General features: G+C 49.6%; 1 protein-coding gene across 3 annotated transcripts in view; it reads left to right on the top strand.

Moving 5' to 3' along the window:
• PKNOX2 (PBX/knotted 1 homeobox 2) overlaps positions 1-21,696 on the top strand; it is a 273,857-nt gene that overhangs the window by 193,502 nt on the left and 58,659 nt on the right. For all 3 annotated transcript variants that reach the window (XM_031652823.1, XM_031652824.1, XM_031652825.1), the window contains one exon: positions 15,069-15,208. In XM_031652823.1, coding sequence (XP_031508683.1) covers positions 15,069-15,208 — 140 coding nt within the window. The remainder of the gene's footprint in view (positions 1-15,068; positions 15,209-21,696) is intronic.

Below are 21,696 nucleotides of genomic sequence, written 5' to 3'. Positions count from 1 at the left end.
GCTCACTATGGTCCTGATGCCCCCAGCCTAGTGAGAGCATATAGTAGCTGCTTTATACATCATTGTCATCCCCCGGGAGATTACCAGATGCTCTGGGGCCTCTTTCTAGCGTGCTCAGCATATGGAACCCCTTCGACTGCTCTGCCCTTGAAGGTCCAAAAGCCCTGGTCCTTCACCCATCTCTGAGCACATGTCTACGGCCCCACTCCCACATATCAAATCACAATACTTCCCCAGCTCTCCCAGCCTAACCCCATCCTCAGTGAACCCTCTGCTCATGCCAGTAGTTTCCATGAATAAGCCACAGGGTTGAACTTGGCCTTTACATGGCTCTTGTATTTGAAAGCTTCCAGGCATTCAGCACTATGTCAAGTCCCTTCCCTCTGTAGTTTCAGCTTCCGAGACAAAGTTCAGAAGGAGCCCTCAACTGATGGGAACCTTTTGCCTCCCAAGAAAGAAGTGAGAGAAGGAGAAGCTAGGGGCCAGAATAGGGGCAAGGTCTTCCTTCTTCGATAGCAGCAGATCCGTTCCCACTCTGCTCAGCCAGCACACATCGGTGCCCACGTATCAATTCAGTGGTGGGAACTTGGGCTCCACTCGTTTTGTAACTGGATTCTCTCTCCAGTCAGAATGGGGAACAGAGATGGGGACTCTTCCTGTATTTAGCAGGTGGTAGCTGCCAAGGCCCACACCTCTATACCCAAGACTCAAGGATAGACCAGGGCAGGGCTGAGAGGTCAGAGAACACTGTGTTGGCATGACTGATGGCGGCCGCTCCCCTCTCACCCACCCCTCCCTGTTTTGACTGCCTGGGCAGCTGGGAGACGTTTTGGTTTGGCGGGGATTAGCGGGAGAGCTGCAGCAAGGGCCTGTGTTGAATGCTGATCCAGAAGCCTAATTTAATGATCAGCATACAGCTGGATTAATACATCCCAGCTGTTGAGGGACGGATGGAGGTGGGCTGCAGTCCTAAGGTGCTCAGCTCCCCAGAAGTCACCACTAAGCTGCTCTAGCCTTTGTGAGGTAGAAGGGAGACTCCACTTCCCTATCTAAGGTCTTAGACAGAAGCCAGATACAGGGACTGCCTGAAGGCTCTCCTCTCTGAGGATCCTCCAGACTGTCACCATTTAAAATCTTCACATTTAGAGCAAAGGAATAATTTGCCCTGGGGAAGCTGCCATCTATTTGTAACCCTGGCAATCCATGAGTGAAATATCTGACGAGAAGCATCAGTGTCCATGGTGAACTGACCAGGTCAAGGTGTCAGGGTCTTCATGGCCTTGACGAAGCCACTAGGCTATGCCCAAATTGCCATTGGCCTTCCCTAAGCTGAGCTGGTTCCCAAGGAAACTGAGCTGGATGTGGGGCTAAGGGAGAGGAGCTCGGGCAGGGGTGGAGTGGGAGGGATGGGGGAGCTGGTGGAGGCCTCCAGAACAAAGGCTTCTGACTCTAGGGGGAGAGGCTGTTCTCTGCGGAGAGGGCTGGTATTTGAGGGCCTTCTGCCCACTCTTTCGGGCTTCTAGGAGGGGCTCCCTTGTAGGAATAGCTCTTCCATGCATGCCTGGCTGCTGGCACTTTCTGCAAACTTGCATTGGACCCCTGACTTCTTCCCTTTATCTTTTCAAGATACGGACCCCAGCTTCCTAGGGGGAGACTCTACTGCATTTCCCTTTAGAGTGTTCATATCCCCGAGAACCAGCCACTCTCTGAGACTCCACATCTTCAGGGAAGCAGAGCCTGATGGGGACATGGGTCAGGCACACCAGGGAATCCTGTCCAAAACAGAGCTCTCAGGAAACAAGGCCCACTCCCTCCTTATTCCTTTAGGTCTAATCTCATCATGTTTGGACCACGTATGACTTGTTTCCTCACAACGTGGGCAGCTAAGCACACTTCTCCATCACCTCTTTAGAAACCCAGTTTCTTCCACAGGCAACAAATGGACAGTCTCTGATACGAAGTCCCCCAAATGAAAAAGGAAGTGAGACGCAGAGCCCTTCCTCTGAGACCCATGCGATCGTTTTAATAATGTTCCCGTTGTGCTAAGGGCTAGCAATACCGAGCATAATCTATTCAAATGCACAGGAGAATCTCACTTTGGAAAATTAGGAATCTGCATTAAAAAATTCCCAAGCCCCGGACCTTCTTTATAATAAATTAGAATTTTTTTTCAAGGCAAGTTCTTAACTTGGCAATTTCATTTTTGAAGTTTGGGGAATAAAGTTATTAAAAATGAGGAAGGCCTTTTTTTTCTTCCCATTTTAGTAGAGAAACATTCATGGTTATGGCCTCGTGCTATTTGGGCACAAGCCAAGTGATACAATGGTTAAGCGGCTTCTAGCCCCTCGGTTCTGTTGCAGTCCATCCTGGAGAAATTTTGCGATTGATTGTAAGGTCATCACTCTGTTGATTGTGCACCGAAGGATGACTGTATGTTTAGAAAGTGCAAAAGCAGGCTGGGCACGGTGGCTCATGCCTGTAATCCCAGCCCTTTGGGAGGCCGAGGTGGGTAGATTGCCTGAGGTCAGGAGTTCGAGACCAGCCTGGCCAACATGGTGAAACTGTCTCTACTAAAAATACAAAAAGTAGCCAGACATGGTGGCACACGCCTGTAGTCCCAGCTACTTGAGAGGCTGAGGCAGGAGAATTGCTTGAACCCGGGAGGCGGAGTTTGCAGTGAGCCAAGATTACACCATTGCATTCCAGCCTGGGAGACAGAGTGAGACTCCATCTCAAAAAAGAAAAAAAGAAAGTGCAAAAGCAACAACCCAGTGGAACCCTCCCTGTGACCTACTTCTTCCTTCTGGTAGCTTCCTGCTAAATTCTGCCAGAGTAGCAGCACCCTCTACTGTCTTAACTACAGGACCCCAATTCCAGCATGCTGTAACTGGGTCCTTGATGCAGACCCTCACTTTGTGCCCTGAAGAGGTAGGGTTAAGTCACCAGGGTGGTGTAATTCTACCATGATTGCCTAATGACCACACTGTCTCTAGAGAGACCTGGATGTGAAATAGGCGTGTGATCCTCAGTTCCGTGCATTGTGTTGATTCCAGCATCACCCCGCTTCTGTTCTGCATCTCTGCCATAGTGGCCTGGCTGTCAGCTGGACTTTCACAGCCCCGTCCTCCCACTGCCCCAGCATCCCCACTGACCCTTCCATTTGCTACTGTTTCTTTCCTCTCCTGCCTTGCTTAGTGTCCCAGCAAGTGTCACTCCAGCCTCCCTCCCAGAATTTTCTTGGGAACACACGACCACCCTGTCACTCCTAGGCAAATACCTCTGATTCGTGTACTCTCAGAAATGTCACTCGAGACCTTCCTGTAACACCCATATGCAACATCACCCACCAAGCGAAGTTCTCACTTCTGTAGCTCCATCAGCCACTCTGGGGAGCCATCCGGGTTCACTAGGAAAGGCAACCACTTCACTCCCCTCACCTTCCCACACAAAACACACTCTCATTATCAGCACCACCCCCCACAACTTTTCCTCAAACGCAGACACATACCTACCCTTCCAAAAATAGCTTTGCCCTTGGCTTATTAGCAAGATAAATATTGTATCTATTTGAGTGTGTATTCAATGTTTAGGACGTTCAGTCTGCGTGTCCTCTGCATGTCAGCTGCATGAGCATTGGACTAGAAAGCAGAAATCCTGGTAGATCCTAGTCTGGCCCACTAGGCACAGCCCCTGTCGATGTGAAACTAAACTCAATGGATAGTTTAGGAACAAATTGATGGCTAGGTAGCTAGGTGCTTACGTAGCATTACTTGATGATGAGTGGCATTAAAAGGGTTTTGGCAGTTCACCAAGGATGCAGCCTCATTTTTGACCAGAGAGAGACAAGACAGGCAGTTAGAACTCCCTGTTGAGATCCGCTTTGGGAGACTCACTTTGGAAGGAAGTCAAGTGTTTGCTCAAGGTCCTTTGCAAAAGCTGCGTCCCTCCCATTCCCCCCACCCTGATCCTCCAGCATCTCTCAGAGTTGGGAGAATGGTGTCTGGGACTCCAGGACACGGTACTGAGATCTGGGGTCAACACAACAGTGTCTCACTTACCCTTCAAGAGGAAGGCTAAAGCTGGGCCAGCCACACTGAGGAAGCCAGACCCGTCTCTCTGGACACCGTCTTTGCCTCCCTGTCCCAGCACCATCCCCACTCCAGGTGGGGCCAGGGGAGGCAGATATCCTGGGGAAGCTGGATGGGATTTGATCAGTCATTAGGATCCCCATGCTGGTTTAATTAACTGGAGGCAAAAGGGGGTGGCTGGGGCCCCTGGCTGTGAATGGCCTCCATCCAGGCCATGCAGCTGTGACAGGCAGAAGCGGGTTCAGATGTTTTCACACTCGCTTTACATTCCTCTCTTTAAGGGCTGGAGCCCCCTGCCTTGCAGGTCCCTCTGCTCAGCTGCCTGTGAAACACATTCGCTTTGCAGCAATAGAGTTCATTCAGCAGCTTTGAAAGTTCCCCTAAGCCTTTTCTGTGATGGTGATTGATGGCTCCCTCTGCCCCTGGGGGCAACACCCCAGGACCATATGGGGACCCACCTTCCCTTGCTTCGACTCACCAGAACAGACTCTTCTCTTTCTTTTTTCTTTTCTGCTGGGCCTTTCTTCTCTTTGTGCGCAGTGGCTTCTCTCTCTGCCTGCTTGAGCCACCCATGTCCTTAAGCTGGACATATCCCTGGACTCCCACTCACTCAAGACCTGGACTCTTCATTGTGTAAAAGGCAAAAACAACCTGCAGGTCCGACAGGGCCTTTATGCCCATTTGGAGGTGGTGGGTTGTCAGCATGGCTTTAAAGCTTGGGGAGAAACACTCTACTGGCCTGGTCTAGGTTTTTGATTTGATGAACTTACTATATTCTGATATTTACCAAAAACAGAGATTTTATTGTCTACCCCCTTGTCCCCAAGCAGGACAAATGCCCTAAACAGCTACAAAAATAGTTAATGGCCCTGGGATACAAAGCCTAAAATAAATCAGGGGACAGGCGATCCAAGTCAGCAGCGGGTCTGGGGAGGACCTTACGTGCTCCGCCTCCTTTTCCTGTGCCGTTGGTCTTAGTTGGTCTTTGGAAAGCTTTGGTGTGTGTGCGGCCTGGCAGGAGGCGGGTGGATGAGTTAGGGCCCCAGGATGCTTGCTGTTCTTGAAGTCTGTGATCTGAAGAGGAGGATGGAATGACTCAACCTCGTAGAAATTCAGGAATCAGGCCTTGTAATAAGAATTTGTATCATTCATCAGCTCCACTGCTGATGAATTATACAGATTCAGGCAAGTAATTTCAGAGCTGTTTCTTTCATTCACTCATGCATTCGATAAACATTGAGTGTATCCTGTGGGCTGTGTGGACATTGTGCTATGTACTGGGTTGCAAAATCAACGGAGTTCCTGTCCTCTTGGAGCTTAGAGTCCATATGGGGCCTTAGTTTCTGCGTTTGTAAAATGAGAATAACTCTGCCCTCCCCGCCTTGCAAGACCGTTGAGAGTGTGGTTACAAAAAGTACAGTGGTGTTCTTCCACCCCTTTTCACCTGCACCCCAATTTCATTCTTCACTCAATCACCTGCACATCTCCAGCAGCCCAGATGGGATTGAACCTTAATTACTTTTTATTAGGAACATAATAGGCATGTCAAATAGGTTTTACCAGCTATGAACACCCCCTTACACACACGATACACAGAGATGTGCACACACTGGGATTCTGGCGTGCCCTCTGAAAGGCCTATTGGAAATCACTGGTTTGGGACTATTACAAAAGGGAAGGATCTTCCAGAGGGAAGCAATGGGATGGGCAGGGGGCCATCAGTTCCCAGGAAAATGCACAAAGCTGGGAAGTGGAGTCCACAACTTTTCTTAGCCTCCTGTCAGTGACAGCTCATTCACTGGAAATGCAGTTAGGAGCAGTGAATGTTCCATGAGTAACATTTTGTAAACCACCGCTTACAAACCCTTTTAAAATTAATCAGCTAACCAAAACCCCCATTGTACACCACTGAGTAACTCTTCTGTGGCCTGTTCTATCCATTTGGCCCAAGATCAGAATGGAGGTGACCGAGGCCCACTGTTCCGAGAGCCTCTTTGAGCTACGTTGGGCTGCCTGGCTCTGCTGCCGGCCCTTCCTCTCCCTGGGCTAACTGGGTTGGGGAATATTTTGAGGAGCCCTCTTTGGCTTCTCCCAGGCTTTGAGATCCTGGAGGTCTTTAGCACATCCCTCATCATTGTCTCCTTGGGGTCATCCTTCTCTCATTTAACATGTGGGAGTGCACCGCGGGCAGGCATGGAAGCTGGGAGACCAGCCCGCTCATGAGATGGACAAAGGGCCCGGTGTTGGGGTGCATTTAGATGAGGCAGGAGTCCAGTCTTCCGAGGCCTGGGGAGGGAGGAGAAGCAGGAAAGGCTTCTTGGAAGAGTTGAAGCTGCATCTGGGTGGGAGGCAGGCTGTGGGGGACATGAGGACAGTCCCTGCTGAGGCAGCTATGGGAGCAAAGGCAGGAAGGTGGACACCATCGGGCGTGCTCAGGCAACCAAGGGTAGGTCTGAGGCGATAGGGTAAGGGGAGGAGGGCTGGGCAGGTGCAAGGCTGCGGATCTGTGAGCAGCTTCCAGGAGTTTTGAAAGTTCCCTCAGCTTTTTCTGTGACTGTAATCGAAGGGTCTCTCTGCCCCTGGGGGCAACACCATATGGGGACCCACTTTCCCTTGCTTTGACTCATCAAAACAGACTCTTCTCTTTCTTTTTTCTTTTCTGCTGGGCCTTTCTTCTCTTTGTACACAGTGACCTCTCTCTCTGCCTGCTTGAGCCATCTATGTCTTTAAACTGGACATATCCCCGCACTCCAGCTCGCCTGAGCAAGCCCAGGTCTGGAGCGCCCTGGACTCTGTGCCCCACAACATTGTTCATGCCCCCTGCTGCCTCCTACCTGTTAAGGCCAAACTTGATGTTTACCAAGTGACCTCAAGCCCTGACCTCTTCGCGGGTCCTTGGCTTCTCTCCTGGTTGCCAGGAAACTGATCCGCACCTGGCTTGCCCCGACCTGGAGGGAGTGCCAGCCCTGCCGGGTCTGCCTGAAATCTCAGCGGCCCCTAGAGGGCCAGGCCTGGGCAGCCCCAGGGAGCCAGAACGCAAGGTTTTGGCAGCTTAAGGGGGCCCTCCTGGGGCTGACTGGCGCCCACTCTGCCATGTCAAATGGAGGGCTCAGAAGAGGGAATGTCCTCTTAGAAGGAGTGTCTGTGTTTTTTTGTACTTTTAGTAGAGATGAGGTTTCTCCATGTTGGTCAGGCTGGTCTCGAACTCTTGACCTCAGGTGATCTGCACACCTCGGCCTCCCAAAGTGCTGGGGTTACAGGCATGAGCCACTGTGTCTGGTATAATCCCAGCTATTCGGGAGGCTGAAGAAGGAGAATCACTTGAATCCGGGAGGTGGAGCTTGCGGTGAGCCAAGATGGTACCATTGCACTCCGGCCTGGGCAGCAAGAGCGAAACTCCATCTCAAAAAAAAAAAGAAAAAGGGAAAAAAGGAGTGTCTGTGCTGAGAAGGTGCGGGCTTGGCTGTTCAGCGTTTTTAGAAAGAGACCCTGTGGGAGGTGTGTGGGGGTTTAATGGTCATAACGAGCAAGACCATATGCGGAGGAGGGGTGGCAGGGGGCATAGGAGGTGTGGGGGCACTGGGGCTGGATCTGAACAGAGGGTGGGATTTGGATTTGATTCAGAGGAGAAATCTAGCAAAAGGAAGCATTAGAATTGCTTAGAAACCAAGGTTTGCTGGGCATCTGCTGCTTGCAATGCACCCTCACAAATGGTCTCACAGTAGCCCTGGGAAGAGATATTAATAGCTCCATTTTTACCTGATGGGGAAACTGAGGCTCAGAGGAACTAGGTCCTTGCCTTGGGCATGCCACTCAATTCCAAGCTGGTAACACATAATGTAACCTTCTGTGACACCACGGGCCCCCTGTTCCTGCACTGGAACTCACACTTGCCTACTTCCCAGGGAGCTTATGCAGAATGGGTTCCTTCAGCAGGGGTGGCACCCATACTGGCAGGACCCCCAGGGCAGCCCACATGAGAGAAACAACAGCAGCCAGCTCTCAGGGTGTGGGCTGTAGGGTATGTGGATTATATTAACAATAACTGCCATATGCTGAATAGCTACTGAGTGCCAGCTACTTTGCATATAATTGTCTCATTTAATGCTGCACACCCTGTACCTTGAGTATAATTATTCCCATTTTATAGATGAGGACCCTGGTTGAGAAAGGTTGAGTAACTTGCCCAAATCACACAGGCAGGAGAGAGCCAAATACAAAGTAGAGATTCATCCTAGCACATCGTGCTCTGTGCCATTGTCTCCAGCTCTGGGCTGGACACCCAGTTCCCCCCAGTCGGTTATATGGTCAGAAACTGTAGACTTATCTTTTGTGGCCTGAGGATTCTGGGTCAAGGAGGTAAATCTGCAGCTAAAATGGTAGCATTCAATCGGACCTACCCACTCCGTACCAGTCATTCCTGATTCAACAGATATTTCAGATACTCTCTCTGCCAGACACTGAGGCTATGACAGTAAACAGAAAAGCCCTGGTCCTGCCCTCAAGGATCCTACAGGCTAGTGAGGGAGGGAGGCGAGTGAGCAGACAGGTCGCAGCAGCATGCTGAGGGCCACGCAGGCCTGGGGGAGAGGAGCCTGACCCGATTCCGGATGCTCCGCCATCATCCCCTGGAGAAGACAGCCATCCCCATCATGGCGGTGGGAGGTAGGAGGCACCTCGCCTATTTTTCAGATGAGGAACCTGAAACCCTGGAAGGTAAAGTTACATCTTTAAGGTTGTAAGTGGTAAGGGTGGGATTCAAAACTAGTTCTGTCTGAAACGGACGCTTCTGCTCTCCCCAACGCCAACCATCTTCTATGGGTGCTGGAAAGACCTTGGTGTCAGCCTCACTTCTCAACCATCTGCTCCCACCTCCCATGAGCAAGATAGGAAGTCTGAAGGGAAGTTGGCAGGAGGCGGTAGCTGAATGCAACTTGGGCCTCCAGGCTCCAGAAGGCTTGAAGCCCCTGCAGGCAGGTTTCCTCTGGACTCTCGGCCTCCAGGCTCCTCGTAGCTTCGGAGGGAAGTCGACCCAGCTTTGAGCCACCTTTGGTTAATAAACCAGCTGTGCCTTCCTACCTGGGTTCCGCGTGGGAGAACTGTTTCTGGCACCATCATTGTTGGGAGAATGATTTGAACTCATAGGGGAGAGGTTTGTTGAGGGAGTGGGACAAACTGGAGCCAGCAGTGAGGATGGGGTGGATGAGATAGAGACTTAGAACACATGCAGAGGCGGAGTGAAGTTTCATTCTAATTTGAGCCCCCCACGCCTCCTGCCTCTTTTTTCACAGAATGGGAAAAAAATCTTTCCATTCTCCTCTTCAAAGAAAAGTAATTAAATGCTCCAATTCATATAGTACGATTAGTCAGAAGGCCCTCTGTGGGCTTCTGTTTTCTCATCTGCGAAATGGAGATGATGATAACCTACTGTGCAGGATTATTGTGAAACATGAAAGCCCACATAGCTTTTTTCTCTTTTTTTTTTTTTTTTTTTTTTTTTTTTTTAGAGACAGGGTCTTGCTCTGTCTCCCAGGCTGGAGCACAGTGGTACGACTGTAGTTCACTGAAGCCTAGACTTTCTGGACTCAGGCATCCTCCTGCCTCAGCCTCTCGAGTAGCTGATACTACAGGCACACACCACCACATCCAGCCTATTTATTTTACTTTTTGCAGAGATGGGTTCTTGTTTTGTTGTCCAGGCTGGTATTGAACTCCTGGCTTCACGCAATCCTCCCGCTTCAGCCTCCCAGAGCACTGAGATTGCAGATTACAGTGGCGTGAGCCTCTGCACCGAGCCCAGAAATATTTTATTAGCTTACTAGAACAAAACATGTCACTCTTCCCTACAATTGGAAAAAGATAGTGCTTTACAGAAAAGAAGCATCTGTGGGGGTTTTGGGTGTCATTGAGGGCAAGTTAGATCTTCCCAGCACCCCTTAAAACACACCAGGGAGCATCTCCTACTCATTTTCATGAGTAGAAGACCAGACTGCCAGCGTGGCTGGATCTCTCAGCCCCACCCAGATTTTACACACCTGCATATACATCTGAAAACTCCCAACTCTTCCCACTCCTTTTTAGAATGGGAAAAGAAAGAACCTTCAAACCAAGAATCTGATTCAAACCAAGAATCAGGGTTTCCTTAGCTGCAAGCTTAAGGCAGAACTGGTTCTGGCTAGATGGCAGAGAGAAGTCCAGTGGTGATAGCATCTACAGGAGGGAAGTGCATGGAGGTGATGGCCCCAGGGTATTTGCCCCAAGAAAGAACTCTAGGCCAAGAGAGGACATGGGAAGCACAGAACCCACTTCAGCCTCCCAAAGCACTGGGATTGCAGGTGTGAGCCACTGCACCCACTCCAGAAATATTTTATTAGCATGTGTGTAGGTGCTGGCACAGTGTCACATCTGATAGGGGCCTCCACAGGGAATGCTGCCTCCTGCCCCACCAGTAACCATTGTCTGGTTCTCTTGATTAATCAGCACAACCTGCAGAGTGAGTATTATCTCCTGCATTTTACAGATTAGGAAACCAAAGAGATCAGGAAACTTGTCCCAAAACACGTAGCTAATAATTGGCAGAGGAGCATCAAACCCAGGGCCGGATCCTCTGCTCTTTCCATTCTCTGAGGCTTTTCTGATCTCCCAGGCAGTTCTCAGGACATTGTTCAACGTTGCCTGAGCTTCCCCTGGTTGAAAAGGAACAGTCCTCCATGCCTGCACTGATGCCTACCTGTCCCTTTCCCTAGCGGGCTGCCAGGGCAGGGTCTCCAGAGTGCTCTGAGGGCTCCTTGGAGAAAAGCTCCAAATCTGGAGTGGCCAGTTCTGAGACCAGCTGTGAATGCACCAAGTGGCCTCCTGCAGTGGATAAGATGAGTTTCTTCCCATGCCAGACCAAAAAGAATGGAAGAAAGCTACTTGGGGAAAAACTGAAATTAGAGATGTGCTAGTAAATATTTAACAACTTGCTCTCTGAGAGTGGGGGTGGGGAGCGCTGGGGCAAGCTCTGATTTGCAGCATTTGCCAATTTCCATGGTGTAAATGCTCCCACCATGGCCAATTTCAAGCTCCCAATGTGATGTCAACCAATTTGCAAAATTTCTGAAGATTTAACAATTGGCTTTCACAGGCCAGAACAAGGCAGTTTCAGCCCACTGCTTAATAGCCACGGCCTGCGCCTGGTTCACACCTGAGCCTACTTTTTAGACTGTGCTGCCCAGTAAATTCCCCCCAAAAAATTCAAGTTATTCCCATCCTCCTGGCCCCCAAGCCCTGTGGACAGCTGCAGGTCCTCTCCCTTTGAGCTCCAATTCTTGGGAAGTGGAGATCTCTGGCTAGAAAAAGAAACCTATTTGGGGATAAACACTCATTCTCCAAACCTGCAGGAAATGCACAGTTTGCTGACTTGGCCCCCATGAGCTATATAAATTTGAGTCATCGTCCTCCTCAGACCAGCTCTGCTGTCTTCTTTCCATACTTCTGCCAGTCACAGCCTCTCAGCTGGGGCCTCTTAGGACACTGGCAAGTGACCACTTTTGATTTACATTTTATTCTGAGGTTTCCTCTTTCACCCACCAGGGCCTTCCCCACCCACCTTTCCCTGAACTCCTGCCTAGGAGGGGGACTTCATCCTGCTTCATCCCTCTTCATCCCAGGAGCTCAGCTAACAGAAGCCGTTTGTGGATTCCTTCAAGGACATGAGGAAACTCACTCCTAGTGGGCAGAGCAGAGCACACTCTTCCCCCTACATGTCACCCTCAAACGAGCTGTGCAGATGTAGCTATGCCTTGCTTTATGGCAGAAGTACATTCCGGAAATCTCATGTTTAATAATAACAACCTCTCCTCCATCTGTGAAGCGCTCTAGAGTTTCCAAAGCACTTTTACATACTACACATCGTCAAATCCGAGCCTCACACCAGCACTGTGTGGTGGGTGGTGATTATTAAAACACCCTCATGGTGTCTGAGCCTATTGGAGTTGGAGGGGACTTCAGCTATCATGTAACCCAGCCACCCAGCTGAAGCTCCCATCTTCTCCACAGTGGCCCAGCTGGTCAGTCCGACTCTACTTGGCCTCTGCAGTGGCAGGAAATTCACCTGGAAAGGGAAGCAGCCCATTCCAGCCTTAAAGAGTTGGGGGATTGGAAAAGTATTATTTAGGTTGTCTCCTTGTTATAGATCAAATGCATTGCTTGTAGTTCGGCCCTTCGAGTCATACAGAACTGATATAATCAAATCCCCTCATTCAGATATTCAAAGGGGGCTTTCATGTCTTCTCTTCTTCCCCATCCTCCAAATCTTGCTTATATATTCCAGGTTCCTTCAAATATTCCTCATACAACGAAGTACCGAACCCCTTTACCATCCTGGCCGACTCTGCTTTGAATTTATTTTCATGTACTTGTTTAATCAGAGTAGTGCAAGACCAGAAGTTTCTGCATGCTGTGAGCAATGCCTCTGTTAATGCATCCTCAGCTAGCATTAGTTTAGGTTGGATTTTTTTGACAGACACATTACACTTTTGATACGCTGAGCCAGCTGTCAACTAAAACACGGCTATTAAGCCATGTCTCTCCCTCCCTGCACTTCAATATTGGTTTTTCTTGGCCCAAATGTTAGAAGTGTTAAAGTTTAACTTATTAGATGAAGATTAATCTTATCAGATTTAGCCCCTTGCCAAAATCTGTAAAGATCTTTTGGATCCCAGTTTCATGGCATTCGTAAATTTGTTGAGCATTTTTTTAGACGTTCTCTAAATCACTGATTAAAGTGCTGAATAAGAGGATAAGGAGGAAGCATGTGACACTCTTTTGGAAACCTGCCCCAAACTGATATCTATCCTTTAATTGTCATCCCTTGGGTGTAGTTTGCTAATCCATGCAATTGTCCACCAGGCTGCGTCTCTCCACGTTTTCTGCCAGGCTATCATGGGAAATACCTTGCTGAGGTCGCTTACACCATGTTTTCCTGATCTGCAAGCTTAATGATCATGTCAGATCCACGAACTGAGCTTTCTGATAGCAGTCTCTCATCTTTGTGATCCCAGTGCCCAGCATGGTGCCTGGTACATGGCAGGGACTCAAGAAGTATTTGAAGAAATGATCAGTTGCGTTAGTGAATGAAGGGATGAATCTGGCCCAGATAAGTGTGAAGATGACTGGGTTTTAGTTTTTTTCAGAATTCACTTTCTTTCTCTATTTTGAAAATTGGAACAGCATTTGCTTCTACTTTCTTTCTTACAGCACCTCCTTAATACTCATGAATTCCAAAAGGTCACCAATTTGCTTACTGATGAGAAAATAGGAGCTTAGGAAAGTTAAAGAATTTGCCCAAGGTCAAAGGCTAATAGGGGGAGACGGTAGGATTCAAACAATTGTCTTCTGGCTTCCAGGCACCATGATGCTGTGTCTAGCCTCTTACCCACTGAGATTGGAAAGGCTCCCCCAGATCAGCCAACAGTGGCAAGGGTATTTCTGCCTAATAAACAATGATACAATCTAGGAAAGCAGGTACATTTCTTTTACAGTCTCAATCTCATTCACCATCCATCATTCATCTATTCATTGATTCAACAAATATTTATTGAACACCTACTAGTGCCAGGCTATTCTGGGCCCTACGAATTCAACTGTTACAATCACTCCATGAGTTTACGTTTTAGCTGGGAGTGAAGAGAAAATCAATAAGCACATAAATATAGAATATGGTCATGGTAAGGGCTATGAAGAAAAATAAAGCAAAAGGCGGAGGGGCTGTATGATACTCCAAAGAGGTGGCATCTGAGCGGAGATCTAAATGAAGAGATCTAAATGAAGACATGCAAATGTCTTGGGGATATATGCACCAGCAATGCTTGTATTCACAGAAGTATAATACTTTTTCTTCCAGAAAGCAGGGACCTAGATTCATATGATGAACTTTGCAACTATAAAATATCTGATTCTTTCAAGGCACGTTCATTCATTTATTTACTCACTCATTTTCTCTGCAAGTATTTTTAATAAGCATCAAACCTTTTTACTAAGTATGTGTCAGTTGGAAGCTATCTATGAAGGAGGGAACAAGGCCTCAGAGGAGAAGACAGATAAGTACATGAAGCCCAACACCACATATGGGGAGAGCTACCATCGTACTATGGACAGGGTGGTATAAGAGATCAGTTGAGGCTTATCATCATTCACACTTGTAGACATTTCTTTGACTGAAGGAAATAAAAAAGCATGAAACTCCGTAATGATGGTTTTTTTAAAAAAATTAAATCATTGAACCATTTCTTTAAATAAAACCTTAGATAGAAAATCTAATAGATAGTATTAAAAGGAGTTGCTCTGGTTGGTACAAAATTGCCGACCTCGGGACACCCTCATAAACATGTCACAGATTATGAAAACCCCTGCCCTAAATATTTGTTATGGCCAAGAACAAGAATCTGTCCATTGCCCACCAAAGACTGCTTGTCTTGAAGTGGCCAGGTAAACCAAATTTGGAGAGCCATTCAGTCGTCAGTCAAAACCCCTGGGACCATTGCCTGTGGCTTGCATTAAAGGGAATAAATAAACCTGTGTCCAAATAACAGCTGATTCAACTCCTTTATTCCTGCTTTTCAAAGTCATCAAATCAACTGTATGATGGTCCAGACGACTCATAAGCACAATTTAAAGGGTTCATCCTATTGTTTTTTTCTCCTTCTGGGCAAGGGTTACCATATTTGCATTAAGAGTCATCTCTTTTCAGAGTGTGCTGGGCATCTCCTGGTTTTGGATGGCTGAAGTTGTTTTCTAGAACATGCTTATTTGAAGAAAGCCAGCTTTTCTCCCCACTGTAGCACACGTACGAATGGATGCTCATTGTGTGCTCACAGTTCTCTTGCCCACATGCTCTCTTCCGGGCACAGCACAGGCCAAGGCAGACCTCACACTATAGCCTGGAGACCAGTACCTTGGCCATGCTAACCCACCATCTCCCCTTTCTTCTCTCTGCAGATGACGGCAACCACCCAGCCACCCTCCAAGGCCCAGGCTGTCCACATCTCTGCCCCCTCAGCTGCTGCCAGCACACCTGTACCCAGTGCCCCCATCGACCCCCAGGCCCAGCTGGAGGCTGACAAGCGAGCTGTGTACAGGTAGGAGACACTTCAGCTGTGTCTACAGCCCTCAACCAGCTTCAGGCCCAGCTCATCTGTGAGTGAGAATGCAGGCAAAAGGGTGGGCTTGACAGAGATGACGGCCAATAGCTATTCTCCCTCGGCCTCCTTCTCTCTCTAGTCAATCCAGAAACCCCTCAGCTGGCCACAGTGACTCTAGCTTTCTGGAAATGTCTAGGGAGGGATATGGAGGCCTAGGCAGCATCTTCCAAGAGCAGCACTTCCTATCTCAAGCAGGCAGATGACCCCTAATGGGTATCAGAAACCCTCCGCTCAGTCAAACAGGCAGCTGCCTCAGGACCCTGTCCTCACCCTGTGCCCCATTGTTGCTTTCCCTCCATCAAGCCCGCCAGAGCTTGGTGGACCTCTGACCGCACCCTCTAGGACTTGGCAGTCCACAAACTTTAGGAGGCATGAAAATCACAGGGAGAGCTTGTTAAAACACGTGGTTCTGGGCTCCATCCTCGAAGATGCCAAATCAGTAGATCGAGCTATAGGAAGAGGGATATGCATTTTTTAAAAGCATTCCAGGTGAATCTGATGCGGCTGATTATTGGACCACACTTGGATCCGTGGTAGTCTTTGTTTTTAAAGAATAGGTATTGGGTGTGATTGTAGGTTCTGGCACTTTTCCCCAAAAAGGGGAGTTTGCTGAGGACAGGCAGCTTGTTTCGTCTTGTTCTGCATCTGCCCCACGCATCCAGGGCTGAGTCCTGAATGTTGCAGAGGGTGGGATGGGGCTCAGGGAAATGCCTCTCTCCTTGATGAACTCCCGTTCTCGTACATAGTTGGGGAGGAAGATGCTGTCACCTGAGAACAGGCCTGAATGAGGTTCCTACAGGGACTTTGGTTATCATATCCACTAAGAATATGATAACCCAAGGTGGGGACTAAGGTGCCCAAGTCTGCACTCAGTATTGAGGCTGGACCCTTGCTCACATTCCCTTGTGGGAGCTTATATGTTCACATGCATCAGCAAGCATGGCTCGCCTCTGGCTGGGCACACACTGCAGCAGGTGCGAATGCCAGTAACACGTGGAATGATTCACCCAAGACTAATGAATAGGAAGATTTATTTCTTTCTGACTCCTCCCCCACCACCCCAATGACAGCGCCTTTATGGTAATGGTGGTAATTAGGGCTGTTATTCTCATTCTCATCGGCATTATTTTTAGTTCCTCAGATAAGCCAAATGCCTCTAATACCAACAGTTGGGAGTCCAGAGCAGTGGCCTCTGATCACGGATCCTGGCACTGGGGGCCTCCTGGGCCCAGCAGAGGGACAAAACACAGCACCCGTGCCCTGACCTGCGAAACACATAGGCCAGGCCCGGCTGCCTGCCGGTGGAGAGCTCTGGCTTGGGCCCCAAAGAACTCCAGGACCCGGTCATGGTACCTGTCAGGGAGACTGTAAGAAAGGTCAAGCTAGCCACCCCAGTGTGGGAGGGGCCTCCTTCCCTCGGCCTTTCCCTCTTTACACTCTCTTATTGAATCCTTACTATTCCTATGTGCAGGCTGTGCTAGACTCCAGCAGAAGGAGGGCCAAGGTACAGGCTCTTCCCTCCATCTCTCCAGGCACCGTCTCATGTGCAAACAAGAAACTAGAGCTATGTGGTCAGAGCAACAGGGAAGGCTTCACAGAGAAGGCAATATTTGAGTTTGGTCCTAAAGGTTGAGTAAGAGACCCCACTAGGTGGAGAAATGGGGTGGGAGAGGACCTTTCAGGAATAGCCAGTGGCCAGAGAAGCTGGGACTGGAGAGGTGAGACTGCACAGCCACCTGTAATTAACCCGGGCAAGGTGCAGTGGGCTTGTGCTTTTGTGGGGAGCATAAGGAGGGAAGGGAGTAACATGGCCTCTGAAAACCGCCTGACAGCCTGATGACATATGCTTGTCATACTCTATTTGGAGCATTGCTACTCAAAGTATGGCCTGTGGACTCGCAGCATCACATCACCTGGGAGCAGATTAGAAATGCAGGCTCTCAAGGCTCACTCAGGCCTAAGGACTCACAATCTGAATTTTCACAAGATCCCAGGGGATTCCTACGCATACTGAGGACTCACCTCGCAGCTGCTCAGACCCCTGGGACAGGGGCCTGTAGTGAGCATAGATCATCGTCGAGAAAGACCCCCAGATGAGTGGTGTAACAAACAGTTTTTAGAAACCTAGGTTTCAGTCCCACCTCCACCGTGTCCTAGCCTCTCCGAGCTTTCATGTCCCGATGGAACCTAAGCAGCAGACTTGATAAGAATCAATGAGATGGCCCATGGAGGCACCTGGCCCCCTGTCTGGCACCAAACAGACGGGTTTATTAGGTCCTCACCAATGGGAACCATGGGTTCCAAAGCCCTTCTCGCAATACCAGGCACGTACCCTACCCAGGCCAACCTGCAGGAGAGGTGGGTCACCGCTCCCATGGGAGCCATCACATGAATGTCACTTGAAATATGGCCTAGACCTTTCTGCAATTAACACTTCTTCCTACTCCCCTTCCCTCCTGGGCTTTATCTTCTCCCATGGGGCTGACCACCTGCAACCCTTGGTGTTTGCCTAAAGTATGTCTGCAGCTGTCTGACGTGGAAAAGGGAATCCCAGGCAAACGTGGCTGCCCCAGCACCTCAGGACACCGAACTGACAGCAGCAGCATGCTGGCTTCCCATCTCTCCAGTCCTGCTGCTGCCTCCTGGCCCGGCAGCCCCAGGATTGTCTCCTACAACCACACCTCTCCCATTAGTACCAGCCGCCCTCTCTGCAGCCATTGCCCCGGGATGACCGGGGAGGGAGCTCAGCCTCCTGTAGGGTCAGGTAATTTTAATTAGATTTGCCTGCCTGGGGCAGCCTGGCTGCTCCAAAGCACATCGGGGAGTCGGCATTTCATGTCAATAAATGTAACCAGACCCTTTCCATTCAGATGAGTGCCCCACACTGGCTTTTGGGAGCCCCCATCATGGCCCCTCCTAGAACCACAGATGAAGGAAGGGTGAGGGTGGCTCCTCCCTGCCTAGGGCCTTGCTGGGTGGCAGAGGGACAGTGTGACAAAGGGGAGGGAGCCTGCCAGTGCCCGGGAGGTTTTATTTGTGTATGAGGATGTGTTAATGAAATGTACTAGTTCCCTTCTGATGTGGAAACTGTGGGGTGGGGGACGGAGGGCAGCGTCTGTCTTTAATTGGATCATACCAGAGCATCATCTGGACTAATCAGCAAAGCAACCAGGGGCTCCCGCTCAGATTAATGATTGCAGTCTAATCCGAGCAGATCCCATGATTGGATACACATCGCGGGTAATTGTGTTTGTGGCCCAGGAGCAGCACTGAGAGGGGGTCCAAAGAAGGGAGGCCAGTGGAGTGAGGGACCACAGGTTTGAACCTCCCAAACCTCAGTTCTCTCCTCCCCCAGCCCCCAACTCAACCCTGGGGTTTTCTCTCAAAGAAGTTCAAGCTTAGCTTGAACCACAGTACCCATCTGCCCATGCTGGTGATGGGTTCGATGTTAGGTGCTGCCTAAATCGGGGGATTAGGTTGCCGGCAGCGCAGAGGCAGGGCCAAAAGGGTGAGGTTAATCCAGCTTTCCCTCCCCCTCCTCCCCTCCAGTCTCCTTCGTTCCTCTTTGAAGTGAGTGGGTTCCCATAGAAACCATGGTGTCCTGAGGAGCAGGAGAGGGGCAGGAGCTAGGCCTGGCCAGGTGCTGGTGGGGGAGGAGGCTGGCTTTCCAAAGACTGCTCTGCTGAACCTCTGAGAACCAGGGACGTGGAGGTGCTGAAGTTGTTGCCCATTATTGATAAGGAAAAGCTGGGCTGGAGGCATGAGCAGTAAGAAGACAGTGAGGGCAGTGGCACTTTGCCTTTCCATTAGGAACCCAGAGAGTGGAGCTGCTGGTCAGGGGTAGAGGGTGAGGTGGCTTCCGGACCCGCCTGTCTCGTTTGCGGCATTACTCACCATTGAATTAACTGAGTTAGCATTTGGGTCAACCTTATTTCTGTTTCCCTTGCTATACTGTTAACTCCAGAGGACAGGGTCTGTGTCTCTTGCTCACTGCTGTATCCCTAGCACCTTACACGATACCTTAGAGTCAACAGCTTAGACGAAGTAGCTACTGCATCAAAGCTTGTTGGATGGCTTCATTAAATGGGTTAGGGAGCACCCCATAAATTATCATAGTTCTAGGTTGATGTGCTGGCAAATGTCTCTCGAGGCGGGGAAGGGGAGCAGCTCCGATCTGTAGCATTTGCTGATCCCCGTGATGTAAATACTCGTACCATGGCCCATCCCAAACCGCCCACCTGATGCCACCGAGCAGTAGGGAACACATGAGCAGGGCGGGCTCTCACTGGCCTCAAAGCCCAAACCCCGCACAGGGAACCAGGTTCCAGGTGCACAGTCTCTAGATTTACATGGGTAAGCCCATCTTACAGGCCAGTTCTTTAGAATGGTGTTACTGATACTTCCAGCTGCAATCCTACATTCTTGGTCTGCACTGTCCTGTCTGGTCCACTCCTGGGTTCTAAATTTGAAATATTCTCTCTTAATCAATGAACTCTTGGAACAGCACCCGGTGTGGATGGGTGTTTTATAAATGTCTGCAGTGATGATTTTCCACCTGAATGCCGAGGCAGTCTGTCTCTTTCCATCTGCTTCAACAGCACCCCACCTTCACTCCAAACTTCTCCATCTTTTCCAAGTGGCTTCCAAACCTCTCCTGGTCTATCAGCGAATGATCTCCTTCCTTGCAGCTCCAGAAACCCTGCCTCAAACCATTCTTCTGCTTCCTCCTTAGTTTCTTAGCTCTGAGAATCTTGCACTTTCCACATCATGTGTCTAGTTCTTTCTGTCAGTCTCATCTCCCACACATCACAAGCTCAGAACTTCTACCCACATGGGACCACCAGAGAGCTCATGCTCAAGTTCAGCTCTGGTTCAGTAAAAGCAATGTGAGCCCTGTTTATAATGCACTTGTTTCTGTCTCATGCAGACTGGATGGCAGAATCCACACTTGTGGGGGGAAGGAACAGAGCAGGACGGTAGGCAGTGTTCAGATCACTCCCCTGAGACTATCCTAAAGGTCATGGAAGTTCCCAGCATGATCCTGACAGCCCTATAGCTAGAGGTGCAAATGCAGCCATGGCCCTGTGTTGGGCAGTGGGAAATAGAATCATGCTCTAGAAATAGACTTGGTGAGAACTAGCTTTGTCACCTTGGGCTAGCTCATCTCTCTGGGACTCTGTTTTCTCAACTGTCAAAAAGAAAACCGATAGTAGCTAGAATACAATAAGATAATATCTGGCATACAGATCAGTGTTTGGTAGACTGGGGTATTTTAAACAGAGGAGCCAGCATACGTTGCTTTGGCCCATTCAGGATGTGAAGTCTGGTACATTCAGGGGGGCAGGATTCAGGGTTACGAGCCTTTGGACTTAGGCTGCCTGGTTCACACTCTAGCTCCATCACTGGACACTAAAACTTTCTGTGCCTCAGTTCCCTCATCTGTAAAACGGGGCTAAAAATAGTACCATCTCCTTATCTAGATTGTCATGAGGTTTAAATGAGATAACGCAGGTAATGTGTTTGGTAAAGAACCTGGCAGGAGGTCCACATTCTGTGGGTGTCAGCCGCTGTTGGATGTATTGGTGTCAGGCAGGAGCTTGTGAGCCAGGAGGTAAATGCTGAGAGGCGGTGCAGCAAGAGGCAGGGCTGCCAAAGGTTTCCAGTCAAGTGGTCTTCGCTCTACAATTCAATTAATTATTAACTGAGCTCCAACATGTGTAAGGCATTGTAAATTCGGAAAGGGGTCCTGTCCAGGGACAGAGGGAAAGATAGGCACAGAAAGTAGCAGCGACATAAACTTGGCACACAGTATGGGCTCAGAAAAGTATTTGTGGATTTGACTGCAGAGCTTCTGGCCTACAGTGTAGCGTGGGAGAGTTGCACTGCTTTTCCCAAGGGAGGTGAGCCCCGAGAGAATGACAGCCATGCTACGGGTCCTGGGGCTGGGCTGGTGGACGGGGTGGGAGGAATCTCTCCAGGTTTGAGGCTGGACAGATAGGCTGGGTCCTGTGTGACTTCCTCTGTAGCAGCTGCCTGGTCAGGACCCTGGGAACTGGCACTTCCTAATGAAGTGTCTTTGAGAGAAACTCTTCCACCCTGTGACCAAAGAGTGTCCTGGCTCCTGTGAAGCTGACCCTGGGGCTTAACCCTCTGCCTTCCCTGGCATTGAGCTTGGTTATTCCTGGAATGTGCTGGGTGAGGTGGCCTGAGAATGGTGTGGGAGACATGCAGCCATTCCAAGCAGAGAAGCTGGGACCAAATGCTTCGTGCCAGGGCCTCTGGACTACTAGGTGCTGTGGGCAGATGTTCCAGGCTGTGTTCTTGGCTGGGCTTTGTGGGATGGGGGTTCTAGCAGATAGTCCCTGCTTTTTGAAGCAGCTGGGTTCACTGGCACCTGAGGTAACATCTCAGCTGCTGACTAGAGT

Source organism: Papio anubis, chromosome 12 (assembly GCF_008728515.1).
Source record: "Papio anubis isolate 15944 chromosome 12, Panubis1.0, whole genome shotgun sequence".
In the NCBI taxonomy this organism is placed as follows: domain Eukaryota; kingdom Metazoa; phylum Chordata; class Mammalia; order Primates; family Cercopithecidae; genus Papio; species Papio anubis.
Note: the sequence above shows the minus strand (reverse complement) of the source record. Positions and strands in the feature narration are given on the sequence as shown.